General features: G+C 38.3%; 1 protein-coding gene across 6 annotated transcripts in view; it reads left to right on the forward strand.

The window, feature by feature from the left end:
- USP3 (ubiquitin specific peptidase 3) overlaps nucleotides 1-15,523 on the forward strand; it is a 105,176-nt gene that overhangs the window by 73,445 nt on the left and 16,208 nt on the right. For 5 of the 6 annotated variants that reach the window (XR_003608624.2, XM_088024841.1, XM_028100265.2 and 2 more), the window contains one exon: nucleotides 45-125. The exons of the other annotated variant lie outside the window; for it this stretch is intronic. Coding sequence is in view for 4 of the 5 variants with exons in the window: in XM_088024841.1 (XP_087880967.1) it covers nucleotides 45-125 (81 nt within the window). In the remaining variant the exon portion in view is untranslated. The remainder of the gene's footprint in view (nucleotides 1-44; nucleotides 126-15,523) is intronic. 6 annotated transcript variants of the gene reach the window in all.

A 15,523-nucleotide genomic window follows, 5' to 3' on the forward strand; every position in this document is an offset into this window, starting at 1 on the left:
TGTCATACATGCCTTTAACAGCTATTTTCCTATTTCCTTTTAAGACCTTTCATTAGATATTCCAAGTCAGTTCAGAAATAAGCGCTCTAAGAATCAAGAAAATGGACCAGTTTGTTCATTACGAGGTAAAGATACTTTAATGTTGTAGAATTTTTATTCCCTCCGAAATAGCTGAATAGACTCAAACTCCATCCATCTGTGTTTTTTTTTTTAAAGATTTTATTTATTTATTCATGAGAGACAGAGAGAGGGGCAGAGGGAGTAGCAGGCTCCCAAGTAGCAGGGAGCCTGATGCGGGACTCGATCCCAGGACCCTGGGATCATGACCTGAGCCGAAGGCAGACGCTTAACCATCTGAGCCACCCAGGCACCCTGTGCTATGTTGTTAACTGTTTGAATGAATTTGCATTACTATTTAACATAGTCAAACCTGAATGTCTCTTCCTGTCAGAAAGAAAGAAAAAAAAAATTGGTGCCAGAGATATTAAGGCAAGCATAAGATATTTCTCACTTTTAATACTGATTTTAAAATTCAGTGTCTGTAACAAACTGCTTCTGACTTAATGAGATAGAACATTCTGTGGATATCCCACTAGTATCCATAGGAGGAAAGAACACTCAGCTAAGTTTAATAAGTTATGGTGTTACTCTTTTCTATGATTAATAGTTTTAGAAATCTGTTGATGATACATCTGTTGGTTAAGCCTGAGGCTCTACTTTTAATTGAAAACTGAGATTTGGAACAAATTTTTTCCTTGATTAGTGTTAACTACCTTTGTGAAGGCAAAAAGACTGATCTTTGACCAGTCACTAAAGTGAGTAATTGTTCTTGTTGGTCATAAAATGAAACTAGGATAGGAAAAAGAAAGAGGGCCTAGTGTGTGTTCTATCATTAAGTAACTCTACACTGAAGGCAAGTAACGTAATTTCTACCCTGATCTGTCTGTTGACTAAAAGTAATTTTTTCTTCAACTGTTCCAGAGAATTTTGTCTTAAGGATTTATACACACACACACACACACACACACACACACACACACACACACACACACACACAGTCTTTTCCTATAGGAGATTCTCATTGGTCTAAAACTGCACTGTCCACTGTGGTGGTCACAGATGGTAAAATGTAAATTAAAATTAAAAATGCACTTAGTTTCACTAACCATATTTTAGGTGATCAGTAACCACAGGTGACTAGTGGCTATTGTATTGGACAGCACAGATGCAGAACATTTCCATTATTGCAGAAAGTTCTATCGGGCAGTACTACCCTAGAATCAAATTATTCTGCCGCTCACTTGTTCTTGGAAAAAAAAATTCTAGTAAAAATATAACTGTTGGGGGAGGGACAGGCAGAATTCTGTGTCACAGATGCATTGGGCAGCATTGGGCTTGTTAAAAGAGGAGTAGCAGAGGTCTTGCCTGTAGCCCCGTTCCTCAGGTAGTTTCTTGAAATCCCTCAGGGGTGGCTGTCAAATACACTGGACTACTGTAAGACAGGAAAATAACTCCATATATGAAAACATTTTGTAGATATTTTCAGTTCCCCACCTTTGCAACAGTGTTGATGGTCTCTTTTGAACAGGAGTACAGGAGAAATTTAAGGAAGCCCCATCCATTCCTCTTCCCTCAAAAAAGATGGTTTTGAAATACAGGTTTTGAAAATATCACGGTATACTTGGTATCAAATGTCAGATTATTTTCTCTTTATATTGATGGCATGAGAGTACAAGCTAACTTAATCATAAAACAAACATTTGCTCATTTAGAGAGGAAAACAGTGAGAGATTAGTAATTAGCCTCAAACCCTATAATCTAAACTGGATATGGCTTCATTTTATAATTTCTTCAAACATTCCTTAACACAAATATGGATATGTATTTGAACAATATTTCCTAAATAAAACTTAAGTCCAGATGATCTTTGGAATACCCAGAGCCACTGGTTTCTACAGGCTTCTTTCTTCCTTCTGCACTGTGTCCCCCCCATCCTGCATTGGTCATATAACATGGTTCTTATTGTCCCCTGTAGCATTTCACTTACTACCTATCCCAGAATGCTTTAATATTGAGAAACCTTACTTTCTTGAGATTGTCCAGGAGATTGTATGACATAGCTTAAGTGGTTGATTGGTACTACAAACAAGTGGTAAATGGCATTTGCCTTGCTTCCCAAGTCGTATTTTTCTTGGCATAGACTCACTGAAATTTGATGTGATTGGGATTTAGTTTCAGGGAGCCCAGACCATCCTGAGGGGTCTCGGGCTTGGCTGGAAACAGGTTTCCTGCATTCTCAGAGGGCTTTCCTTTGAATTTTCAGACTTGATTTTTATTTTGTTAAAGAGCTTACTGATTGGCTTAAAAAAACTAGATGGTAGAGTCATTCTTTGTTTACCACTATTATCAATTAAGGGTACTACTTTTTTTGGACATCCAGAGTGTGATGAATTTTAGTTGATGTGCATTTCTTTATTAAACAGATGGAGTCGTGATTACATTTTACATGCTTTAATGCAAGGATTACTTGTGTGCTTTTTGGAATGTTAATCGACAAGCTTAGTTTTCATTTAGAAAGGAAAGATGGTGAGAAAGATCCCTGGAATTTGAAATTATTTAAAAACATGCATATATTAGGAGAGGCTAAAATAATCCCAGTTCTAAAAGCTGACAAAGATACCATAAAAAAAGGAAAGATATTATTCTAGACCAAAGAGTCTGATATAAAATATTAGCTAATAGTAGAATCTAATACTGTGGTAAAATAACAGATCAAGTAGGATTTCTTCCAGCCATGTAGGACGCTATATCGGGAAAGAAGAATTTGCTCTGTCGAAGTCCTTCTAGCTGGACTAAGAACCAAGTTGACATGAGACAGATTAGGAGGAGAGTATCAGATTTAATTTCATATGTATGGGGAATCCACACAGACATGAAATTCTGAAGACCAGCAACATGAGGCTTCTATGAGCTAAGGAGAAGGGGTAGGAGTCTGAGGATACAAAGGGGAGAAAGGCCATTAGCAGGAAGGTGAGAGGAAATGTTTGGAGAATAAAGTTTGTCCTCTTAGGCTGGTAAGTTTCTTTGGTAAAGCGGAATCTCTTGTTAATAGTCACTTCTTGGTACAGGCTCTCCCTTGCAATGTAAATTTAGGCCATTGAGGGGGAAGGTAAAGAGCTTTTCCTGAATTTGTGGGGTTTTGTTTGCTTTTAACTCAAAATAATGTTCATGCCAAAGCGGCCCATTTGGGGTGTCCTGCCCTGGGCCCCTGCAGTTTCCTCCTCTGAAACTTACCTGAAATTTCACACATTAAAATTGAGCTGGCCGATTGTTTGGTCTTATTGAACCAGTCCTGGCCAAAAGTCAGTTGAGTCTCATTTCGGGAGGCAGTGATGCAAGTTAGGCCTAAGGTTCAAGCAATCAGGTATTAAATAAGAGGCATTTCTGTGGAAACAAAAACACTGGTTACTGATTGGATCAAATTATAAACCAGTTTCTGAATTTTGAGGGTAGTCAATCAAGATTTTTAGATGTTAAGCTTGAACCATCTTTAGTGCGCAGCGGCAGTCTGACTGATTTTCCTGGTTTGTAGTTCGAATGTCTCTGGTGATCTTTTTGAGTGGCCCACAGAGCAACAGGCATGAAGATTGCCTATATGAGAGCTGTTGTGGTGATTTCTCTGAAGTTTACATAAGTTTAGTTTGTAGGGCTTCTTAGTTCTCGGATAAATCCAACGTAGAAGGTTGGAAGAAAAATAAAAAACGTTACTTTGGAGAATTATAGTCAAGCATTGGAGGAAATTAGAAGAAATCAAGATCTAGTCCAGTTTCTAATGAACAGTATTACAGTTTATTATGTACTCAAATGTTACTGAAACCTATTTTCTCTATAATCAACCTTTATAGATAGCCAAATGAATACCAATTTGTTTGCAAAATGAGTGTGGCAAGAATAGCAGTTGATTAGGTAGATTCTTTAAAACCTGCTGGAACTTTTTCAAGATTGAAGTTTTAACAGCCTCTTGAGGCCAGAAGCCAAGCCAGATACTTGCCATCAGAACTTCTGCTGCAATACCTATAGATTTGGGTGAATTCCTCTCTGCTCGAGGTCTCCAAAGTATCCTGAGGTTCCTGTATTTGCCAGGGAGTGCGAACCTTTACTCATCTGGTAAGGCAGCTGGGAACTCTGTAAGCAGGGTAACAAACTGGTACTCTTGGGGGCTTTACTGGCTTCTTAAAGTCAACCTAGTTCCTTCAAGCTGTCTGGTCATAGCTGAGGTTATGCATCTCTCTCTCAAATAGGACATTCCAGTCAAAGCCTTGGTTACATAACAAATGTTTCCAATTGTGTCCTGTTATAAGGAGAACAGAATTGTATTGAACTTACGCAAATAAATATAAGAATACCTAGAGTTTCTGAATTCCGGAGAGTTCAGGTAGGGAAAAGGATAAACGTATATTTTGTTAAATTGCTCTAAGTCAGTTAGCTTAAGAGAAACAGTTTAAAATCTGGAAAAACAAAGCATTGTAGAAAGGCAGCAATGTTTTAAAAAGTCAAAGAACTAAAAAGGATAATTTTAAATTTGCAGTTCCATATTTTGCTTAAATCCAGTTTTTCCACTAGTTCAGAAATTCTTACCAGTTTTATGGTAAGAAATCAGTTTTATGAACTTAAGGCACATTTGCAATACCATCAGAGCAAAATAGTAACTGTATTAGAGTTCATTATGATGCAGTTGACAAGGAAATTTGGTTATTTTTGACTCCTAACATATAACAACGTACTAGGACATCAAGTTTCTAGGAGTTTTATACAATTTTAGAACACTTAACATATCTACATAAATATAATCTAAAAGACCTATCTGGAACACCTTAGATTATGGTCAAAAGACTTCATTTTAGGATCTGATTTTAGGAAATATGTTAAAAAAACATTGAACAGTTTGAACATTTGATTAACAGGATCACAGGTCATTATGAAACGATGTTTAACTACCTAACCAAAATGACAAAAGATTTCAAAAGGCAAAAATATAGAACCTTACATAATTGTGAGCAAAATTTAGCTTTAATATTAAGACTCAGTTTTCTTAAAGAATCAAAGACTTGATAAACAAATTATTTTGGCAAAACACAGAATCCTTGATTTCTAAACAGATAACTTTAAAGGAAAAGAAAGACATTGGTTTACAGTTTTCTATTAAGAGATCTGTAATTTGTCCTTTTAACAAAAAAAATTTCAACTTTGCAGTGTATTTTTGATATTAAATATATCCTAATCTTAGCCAGTACTGATCACACATAAAATCCCTTTCCAAAGATTCCTTTTCCATAAACCTTGTGGAACTTTTTTTGATTAACGTGAGTTCTGTATTATAACTTTTTTTTAATGTAGTGTTCCATGATTCATTGTTTGTGCATAACACCCAGTGCTCCACGCAGAACGTGCCCTCTTTAATACCCATCACCAGGCTAACCCATCCCCCCACCCCCTCCCCTCTAGAACCCTCAGTGTGTTTGAGTCCATAGTCTCTCATCGTTCGTCTCCCCCTCCGATTTACTCCCCTTCATTTTTCCCTTTTTTCTTAACATATATTGCATTATTTGTTTCAGAGGTACAAATCTGTGATTCAGTAGTCTTGCACAATTCATAGCACTCACTATAGCACATACCCTCCCCAATGTCTATCACCCAGCCACCCCATCCTTCCCACCCCCCCCACCACTCCAGCAACCCTCAGTTTGTTTCCTGAGATTAAGAATTCCTCATATCAGTGAGGTCATATGATACATGTCTTTCTCTCATTGACTTATTTCACTCAGCATAACACTCTCCAGTTCCATTCACGTCGTTGCAAATGGCAAGATCTCATTCCTTTTGATGGCTGCATAATATTCCATTGTGTATATATACCACATCATCTTTATCCATTCATCTGTCGATGGACATCTTGGCTCTTGGAACTTTATTTTTAACATTCAGCTCTTGTTCAGAGTTTTCCTCTCTTCAAAAAACCAGTTTCATTTTAGTACAAAATTATTTTCTTTTCCCTTAAAAAATGTATTTCTGTTCCTCATACCCTTTTCTACTAAAAACACTTTGTTCTTTCCTTGCATAGGGAATTGTTTCCCTTATTTCTAGTTTTTTTTAAAGATTTTATTTATTTGACAGAGAGCGAGAGCAGGAACACAAGCAAGCGGAGTGGGAGAGGGAGAAGCAGGCTCCCCGCTGAGCAGGGAGTCGGACCTGGGGCTCAATCCCAGGACTCTGGGAACCTAACCTGAGCTGAAGGCAGACCAGATGAGCCCACATTTTAACGGAATTTTACTTTAGAGGTAGACATTTATGTTTTAGTCTTCCTTTCCATCTTGTCAGGGGAGTCCCTAAGGCATGCTGTTGTAAGACAATTGAGAGCTCTCTATACAGAATGTTTTTCAATATAAGCAATTTAAAGACCATTGATGAATAATCTGTTCATAGCAACTCCAACCAGTAAGTCTTTTAATGGCTGAACCAGAGATGGAAGAGGCATCCAAAGAGGACATAGATGATGGCCCCCATGGCCTGTAAGTTTGCTCCCAAAATTAGTTTAAGAAAGCAAAGGCCTTCATTGCATAGGCAGGAAGGATGGTGAAAATGGAGTCTCTGGTCTCCCATGAAAATGCAAGAGATGTGCTGCAGAATTGGGGACTGTGTGTTGTTTAGCAGTGTACCTTGTTGCAAGGAAGTTTGGTTGAGGATAGTAAGTGAATTAGTGTCAATCTAACCTGTTCCGTGACCAACTTAGCTTTCATGAGAGTCTTGAGGTGGTGAGCGCTCTAGTAGCTTTTAAGTCCCTGATCTGTGTCCGCCAATTTGGGGGCTTTAGCTTCCAAGATGTCCCCTAGCAACAGTCTTTACCTTTTATGTGCACAAAGTGCATATGACAAATGACTATCTCTGGGAAGAAATGAACTCTACCAAATTTAACCAGAGACAATTTAATCAATTTAATAACTAACCCCAAGGAGGTAGGTTCCACAAATATTTTCTCCTGCCAATTTAAACGTAGCAAGAAAGAGAAAGGACTCTCACCACTTCTGCTCCTTTGGACTCTGCAGATAAAGATTCTGGGAGGTTAACAGGGTAAGAAATCTACCTTCTGCTGGCTGTATGTCACATGTCCCAAGGACTTCAGTTGCAGTCATGTCCAGCAAGTTAAAGTATCCTGCTGACTATGTCAGCTGTTGAAGAATTTCCTCTGCCCTTCAAGGTCTTTTTGCTGGACGAAGAACCAAATTGATTCAAGATAGAAAATCAGATTTAGTTTTGTATGTACGAGGAATCCACACAGACATGAGATTCCAAAGACAGGCAACATGAGGCTTCTATGAGCCAAGGAGAGGGGTATGGGTCTGAGGAAACAAAGGGGAGAAAGACTATTAGCAGGAAGGTGAGAAGAGATGTTTGGAAAACAAACAGGCAGAGAAGTTTCTTAGGTAAAGAGGAATCTCTTCCTGGTATAAGCAGGCAGTTGAAGAGGAGGTAAGAGCTTTTCCTGAACCTGCTGGGTTTTGTTTGCTTTAACTCAAAATAATGTTCATGTCAAAGTGGCCCATCTTGGGGCGGCCTGCCCTGGGCCCCTGCAGATGTAATACTAGAAAATAAATGGAAGATAAAAATGGTTTTGATAAAATTTCAAATCCATTACTGATTAAAAGGAGGAGGAAAAAAGCCCTTTGATTAGCTCTTATTAAGCTAGGAATAGAAAGTTAACTTGATGGAGATTATCTATCAAAAGCTATCTGGGGCACCAGATAGCTTAGTCCTTGGGCCTTCAGCCCCATCGGGCTCCCTGCTCAGTGGGAAGCCTGCTTCTGCTTCTCCCACTCCCCCTCCCCCTGCTTGTGTTCCCTCTCTCGCTGTGTCTCTGTCAAATAAATAAAATCTTAAAAAAAAAAAAAAAAGCTATCAGTGATCACCATAGTTAACAGTGAAGCACTAGGATTTTCCATTACAGTGTGGGAGCAGTCAGGAGTCCTGCTGCTGAGAGACAAGGCAGAAGACAAGGAGAGCACTGGGCAGGAGACCTGCTTTTCTGAAAGCTCTCGATTTAAACAAAATTAAATACAGGTATTATTTTGATAAGTTCTAAACTTGGAGCTAAAAAGTTTAGTTATGCAGCCCAATAAAAAATAGGAAAAAAACCCAATTGCTTTACTACACATAGCAAAAGATCCTAATCACAGTAGCAGTAAAATCTTAAATTTATTGAGAAATATATAAGAACTAGATGAAGAAAATTATAAAACTTCGTATTAGAACAGATAAAAAGCCTGAATTAACAGAGCCATGTCATATACTTGGCTAGGGAGACCAGTAATATAGAGATGTCCGTTTTCCCCCAAATTACTTCCTAAATTTACTCTAATTTGCTCAAAAATTCTTAAGAAGAAATTTTTTTTTAAAGATTTTATCTGAGAGAGAGCGCACATGAACAGGGGGAGGGTTGGATGGAGAGGGAGAAGCAGACTTCCCACTGAGAGCAGGGAGCTCAATGTGTTGGGGGGTGGTGGGGAGACTCGATCCCAGACCCTGTGATCATGACCTGAGCTGAAGGCAGACCCGACTGAGCCACCCAGGTGCCCCAGCAGAAAGAAATTAAGCTTAAAAAGTTTTTAAAATGAAAATGAGAAAGCAGGGGTGCCTGGGTGGCTCAATTGGTTAAGCGACTGCCTTTGGCTCAGGTCATGATCCTGGAGTCCTGGATCGAATCCCACATGGGGCTCCCTGCTTGGCAGGGAGTCTGCGTATCCCTCTCACCCTGCCCCCTCTCATACTCTTTCTCAAATAAATAAAAATCTTTAAAAAAAAATGAGGAAGCAGGATAGAGATAAGGTAGGAAATGTCCCATGTGTACTAATTTAGCAGGTCCTGGTACAGAAAGGTGTATATGGGGATTTATTATATAGCAAAGAAAAAATTTCAAATCAGTGGAGAAAAAAGTCAATAGTGAAAATGAAAATTTGGGAAAACAATTTCATCCCTAACTCCCATCTTTTCTGAAATTTGAGGTTTCAAGATTTAATATGAATTTAACCATAGGACACTATAGGCAAACATCATTTTGAACTTGTAGGGGAGATCTTTCACCAAGACCAGAACTCAGGAAAAAAATTTCCTAAATTTAACTGCATAATTAAGGTTAAAGTAGAAAAGGAGAGGACATATGAAAAAGAGTACTTGGTAAAGTATATGAATAAGAGAAATGCAAATGGTCGATTTAACATTTACCTATACATTCAAGAAAGTATAGGTAGAGCAGAATTAGTCAACATGACAAAGGTAATATCCATTGTTAGTACAGGTTTTGGGGAGCAGGCACTCTCACATATTGGTGTTAGTATAAATTGGTAGTTTGGGAGGACAGTGATTACCACTTTTAATGAGCATTTCCTTAGACGTTGTAATTTTACTTGTGAACGTGGACAGTAACCCCTGTAAAAGATGTTCATTGAAGCATTCTTTATTATTGCAGAGATCAGAAACAATTTACATGCCCACCAGTAGGGCACTGGTTTAATAAATAATACTGTTTAGTAATTAAGAAAGATAAAGTTGATCAATAGCCAGGCCACAGAAAGATAGCTACAAAATACTGTGGAGTGAAACACTGTCCATGGAACTGTGTCTATAGAATGACTCCATTTGTGTAAAATAAACATTCATATGTGCATTAAAGTCTTGAGCAACATACTCCATCTGTTCAGAGTGATTTCTTAGGGGTGAGGATTCCAGAAGAAAGTGAACTGTGACTTCCTTTTTCCTGCTCTTTTATGTTGTTTGAATTTTTTAACCTATTGTATTACCTTTATAATTGTATATTTGCTTTGGGGGAGTAAAACAAAATGTGGATTAATTTATACATACTTCCCAAGTACTGCTTTGCTATAAGTTAAATTTATATAGTGCATAAAAAGGATTTAATAACATCAACAAACCAGTTTTATTCCCTGCTCTCCATAGGGATGTATTTAACAGTTTATATAATGTGGAAGACTGACACTTGTGAAATATATGCCCTGAAACCCTTGAGAATCTTAGGAGTTTCAAAAACCATCATGGCATTTTTTTTTTTCTCATGAAATTCAATAAAGTACAAATGAAAAAAGTTTAAGCAGCTTCCTCAGATGGGAGGTGTGAAGGTAAGTGGAGAACAACAAAGCTTTGTGAGATGTGAATGCTGGGTAGCTAGTAGTTTCATGCTGCTGCAAAAGATTAAACTGTAATACATCTTAGGGTCATTCAGACTTCAGATAGTTAAAATGGCAGGTGTCAAATCTGTGAATGTCAAGAAAAGGCTGTACCTAGGCAGTCTTCGTCTTTAAGAAGTAACTGTGTGCATGTATGTTTCAATAATAAAAATTGAAGGACATAAGAAAGTTTGTATATTCATTGTAGAATTTAGGGAAAATTCAGAAGAGTACAAAGAGGAAAATAAACATCCCTCCTAAGTGTACTATCCAGCAATACCATGGTTAAGGACTATTTTTTTTATTTAAGTAAGCTCCACCCCCAGGGTGGAGCCCAACTTGGAGCTTGAACTCAGGACCCCCTGAGCTGAGATCAAGAGTCAGATGCTTAACTGACTGAGCTATCCAGGTGCCTCAAGGATATTTTTATTTAAAACCTGATTTAAAAGTTTTTTTTTTTTTTTAAAGACAGCAGTTGGAAATTTAGAATTATTCTCGGTTGTTACTGTTTTAACCCATACAAGTCATTACAAATAGGCATTAGTTTTAGGGAGAGCTAAAAAGCAGCTTTTAAAATCCATATGGAGATGACTATGTGGGTAGTTCTTTACTAATCCAACTAGGGTTTATAATGTTTCTTTATTAAAACTCTTAGAGGCTGCCCATGGACACAACAGTCTTCTCAGCTTCTGATGCAGCTGTGACAGTGAGGCTGCCTCATTGTCTGAGGGTACAGCAGCAGATGTGGCTCCTGAGCCTGCTGCAACAACAGAGGGGTGTGAGAATACAAGATGGCTCTTAGAGGCAGTTGGGACCACCATTTTTAAATTGAATGTTTGAAAAACCAGGTTCAGCTTGTATGGCTTGGTTATGAATTGTCTAATGAGCCTTTCATATCTTCTCTTGTATTTTGGTTTATTACATGGCCTCACAGGAAAAGGGGAGAACTGCATTATCTTATGCATAAATCAGTTTGGAACCACTGGGTGGTTACCCTTTAAGTTTAAGCTTCTCAAAAAGGCATGGAGCAAAATCTGCCATTCTGTGCCCCCACAGCTGTGGCAGAGAGGCTAATTGCAAGCAGCTAGGCTGAATGTGGGTTTCACCCTACAATGAGTCCAGGGTGGCCTCAGACAGGCATCTCAATGGCATCGGGACCAAACTCTGAGCAGTGCATCTACAGCAAGCAAAGTGGGTCATTGCAGCTCCCTCGGCTGAAGACTGTTGGAGCTTACCCACGATAGTAGGTCACATGTAGCCCACATAGAGGGCTCCCTTGGAGTGCCTGGTTCTGGTGACCTGAGAGGGATGCCGTGCTGCAGAGCACCACAGACCTCTTTACACAAGGCCACCACTTTCAAGACCAGGAGATGTAGCTGACCTGATAGAAACAGTTACAAAACGTAGTAGAGAGAGAGATGTCCCAAATGAATGAACAAGACAAAATCACAGTAAAAGTGAAATAAAATGGTAATCAGCAGTATACCTAATAAAGAATTGAAAGTAATGGTCATAAAGATACTCACTGGACTTGAGAAAAGAGTGGATGAACTCAGTGACAACTTAAAGATAGAAAATATAAAAACCAGAGAGAGCTGAAGAATTCAATAACTGAAATAAAAATACACTAGAGGGCGCCTGCATCGCTCAGGCAGTTGGCTGCCTTTGGCTTGGGTCATGATCTCAGGGTACTGGGATGGAGCCCGCATCCAGCTCCCTGCTCAGCAGGGAGTCAGCTTCTCCCTCTCACCCCCCCCCCCCCGCCCACTGCTCGTGCTTGCTGTCTCTCTCTCAAAAATAAAATCTTAAAAAAAAATACACTTAGAGGGAATCAACAAATTAGAGGATCCAGGAGATCAGTGATCTGGAAGACAGGGGAGTGGAAAGCAACCAATCTAAATAGGGAAGGAAAAAGAAAGGAAAATAATGAGAATAGGTTAAGGAACCTCAGTGACATCAAGCATACTAACATCACATTATAGAGATCTCAGAGAAGAGAGAGAAGGAAGCAGAAAACTTATTTGAAGAAATAGCTAAAAACTTCCCTAATCTGGGGAGAGAAACAGATATCCAGGTCCAGGAAGCAGAGAGCTCCTAACAAGATGGTCCACACCAAGACACATAGTAATTAAAATGGCAAACAGTAACGATAGAGAATTTGAAAAGTAGAAATGGAAAAGAATATACAGTTATATGCAAGGGAAACCCCATAAGGCTATCAGCTGATCTTTCAGCAGAAACTGTAGGGCAGAAGAAAATGGCAAGATATATTCAAAGTGCTGAAAGGAAAAAAAACGCTACAAACCAAGAATACTTTACCCAGCAAGGTAATCATTCAGAATAAAAGGAGAGATAAAGAGTTTCCCAGACAAAAGTTAAAGGACTTCATCACCTTGAAAGCAGCCTTATAAGATATGTTAAAGGGAATTAGTTAAGTGGAAAAAAAGGGCCATAACTAGAAGAAAATCATGAATGAAAAAAATTTACAGGTAAAAGCAAATATAAAGGTAGTAGATTAATTACTAATGGAGGTTAAAATGCAAAAGTAGCCAAATAGCTTTTATCCACAAAAATCAGTCAAGGGATAAAAAAAGATGCAAAATATGATATATACTTAAAATATGGAGGGGGAGTAAAAATGTAGTGCTTTTAGAATGTGTTTGAACTTAAGGACCATCAACTTAATATAGACTGCTAAACACATAAGATGTTGTACATGAACCCAATGGTAGCCACAAATCAAAAATTAAAAAGAAAGGAATCCAACCATAACACTAAAGAAAGCCATCAAGCTACAAGGGAGAAGAGCAAGAGAACAGGAAAGGAACAGAGCACTACAAAAACAACCAGTAAACAGTTCACAAAATGGCAAGAAGTACATGGTTACTTTAAATGTAAATGGACTAAATGATCAAAAAAAATATAGGGTGATGGAATGGATAGGGAAGAAAAAAAGATCCAACTATGTGCTGCCTGCAAGAGAGTCGCTTCAAACCTAAAGACACAGACTGAAAGTGATGGGATGCAAAAACATGTACCATACAAATGGAAGAAAAAAAAAAAAAAAACCTCAAAAACCAAAAACAACCCAGGTAGCAATACTTATATCAGACAAAATAGACTTTAAAAGACTAGCAAGAGACAAAGAAGGGCACTACATAAAGGGATCCAATGCCACAAGAGGATAAAACAGTTGTAAATATCTGTGCACCCCAAATAGCATCTAAATACATAAAGCAAATATTAAAAGACATAAAAGGAGAAATTGACAGCAATACAATAATAGGGGACTTTGACACCCCACTTACATCAATGGATAAATCAGACAGAAAATCAATAAAGAAACAGTGGCTTTGAATGACACATTGGACCAGATGGACATAATAGATATATATAGAACATCTCCCCCTAAAAAACAGAATGCACATTCTTTTCAAGTTCACATGGAACATTCTCCAGGATAGGTCACGTAAGGCCACAGAACAAGTCTATTAAAATCATATCAAGTGGAGGGGCGCCTCGGTGGCTCAGTCGTTAAGCATCTGCCTTCGGCTTAGGTCATGATTCCAGGGTCCTGGGATTGAGCCCCACGTCGGGGTTCCTGCTCAGCGGGGAGCCTGCTTCTCCCTCTGCCCCCCCCCACTTGTACTCTGTCTCAAATAAATTCTTTTTAAAAAAAATCATATCCAGTATCTTTTCTGCACACAATGATACGAAACTACAAATTCATTACAAGAAAAAAATCTGGATAAAACACAGATGAAGGTGAAACAACATGTCACTAAACAACACTTGGTCAATGAAAAAAATCAAATCAGAAAATACATGGAAACGTGAAAATTAAAACACAAAGATCCAAAATCTTTGGGACTCAGCAAAAGCAGCTCTAAGAGGGCAGTTAATAGTGATACAGGCATACCTCAAGAAAGGAGAAATCTCAACCTAACTTTATATCTAAAGGAGCTTAAAGAACAAATGAAGCCCAAAACTAGTAGAAGGACATTTTTTATTTTTATTTTTATTTTATTTTTTTAAAGATTTTATTTATTTGAGAGAGAGAGAAAGAGAGATAGCACGAGAGGGGAAGAGGGTCAGAGGGAGAAGCAGACTCCCTGCTGAGCAGGGAGCCCGATGTGGGACTCGATCCCGGGACTCCGGGATCATGACCTGAGCTGAAGGCAGTCGCTTAACCAACTGAGCCACCCAGGCGCCCCAGGAAGGACATTTTTTAAAAAATAGAAAAGATCAATGAAACTAAGAGCTGGTTCTTTGAAAAGATAAAGAAAATTGATAAACCTTTAGCCAGACTCATCAAGAAAAAGAGAGGACTCCAGTAAAAACTAGAAATGAAGGATGCAAGTAACAATTGACAGCACAGAAATATAAAGGATTATAAGAGATTATAAAAAAATTACATGCAACAAACTGAAGAACCTAGAAGAAAGGGATAAATTCCTGGAAACATAATCTTTCAAAACTGAACCAGGAAGAAATAGAAAATTTGAACAGACCAATTACTAGTAATGAAATTGAATTAGTAATCAAAAAACGAACAAAAGTCCATGACCAGATGACTTCACAGGTAAATTCTATCAAACATTTAAAGAAGAGTTAATACCTGTTTTTCTCAAACTATCCCAAAAAATAGAATATGGAGGAAAACTTCCAAATTCATCCTACAAGCCAGCATTACCTTGATAACAAAACCAGACAAAGACACTACAAAAAAAAAAAAAAAAAACAACAACCCCAAAACCAATGATAGGTCAGTATCTCTGATGAACATATCTGCAAAAATACTGAACAAAGTAGTAGCAAACTGAATTCAACAATGCATTTTAGGATGTCTGGATAGCTCAGTTGGTTAAGCATCTGCCTTTGGCTCAGGTCATGATCCCAGGGGCCTGGGATCGAGCCCCGCATCAGGCTCCTTGCTCAGCAGGGAGCCTGCTGCTCCCCCTGCTTGTGCTCTCTCTGACAAATAAAATCTTTAAAAAAAAATACATTTTAAAAAATCATTCACACACACACACACTCACACATCACCACAATTAAGTAGGATTTATTCCAGGGATGCAAAGGTGGTTTGCTGTTCACAAATCAATCAGTGTGATATATCACATTAACAAGAGAAAGGATAAAAACCATATGATCATCTCAATAGATGCAGAAAAAGCTTTAACAAAATGCAGCATCCATTCATGATAAAAACCCACAGCTAACATCATGATAGTGAAAAATTGGGCACCTTTCCTCTAATATCAGGAAGAAGACAAGGATGTCCACTC

This window comes from Eumetopias jubatus, unplaced genomic scaffold (genome assembly GCF_037043125.1).
Source record: "Eumetopias jubatus isolate StellerSeaLion01/CBP00866 unplaced genomic scaffold, mEumJub1_p1.0 scaffold_7, whole genome shotgun sequence".
NCBI lineage: Eukaryota > Metazoa > Chordata > Mammalia > Carnivora > Otariidae > Eumetopias > Eumetopias jubatus.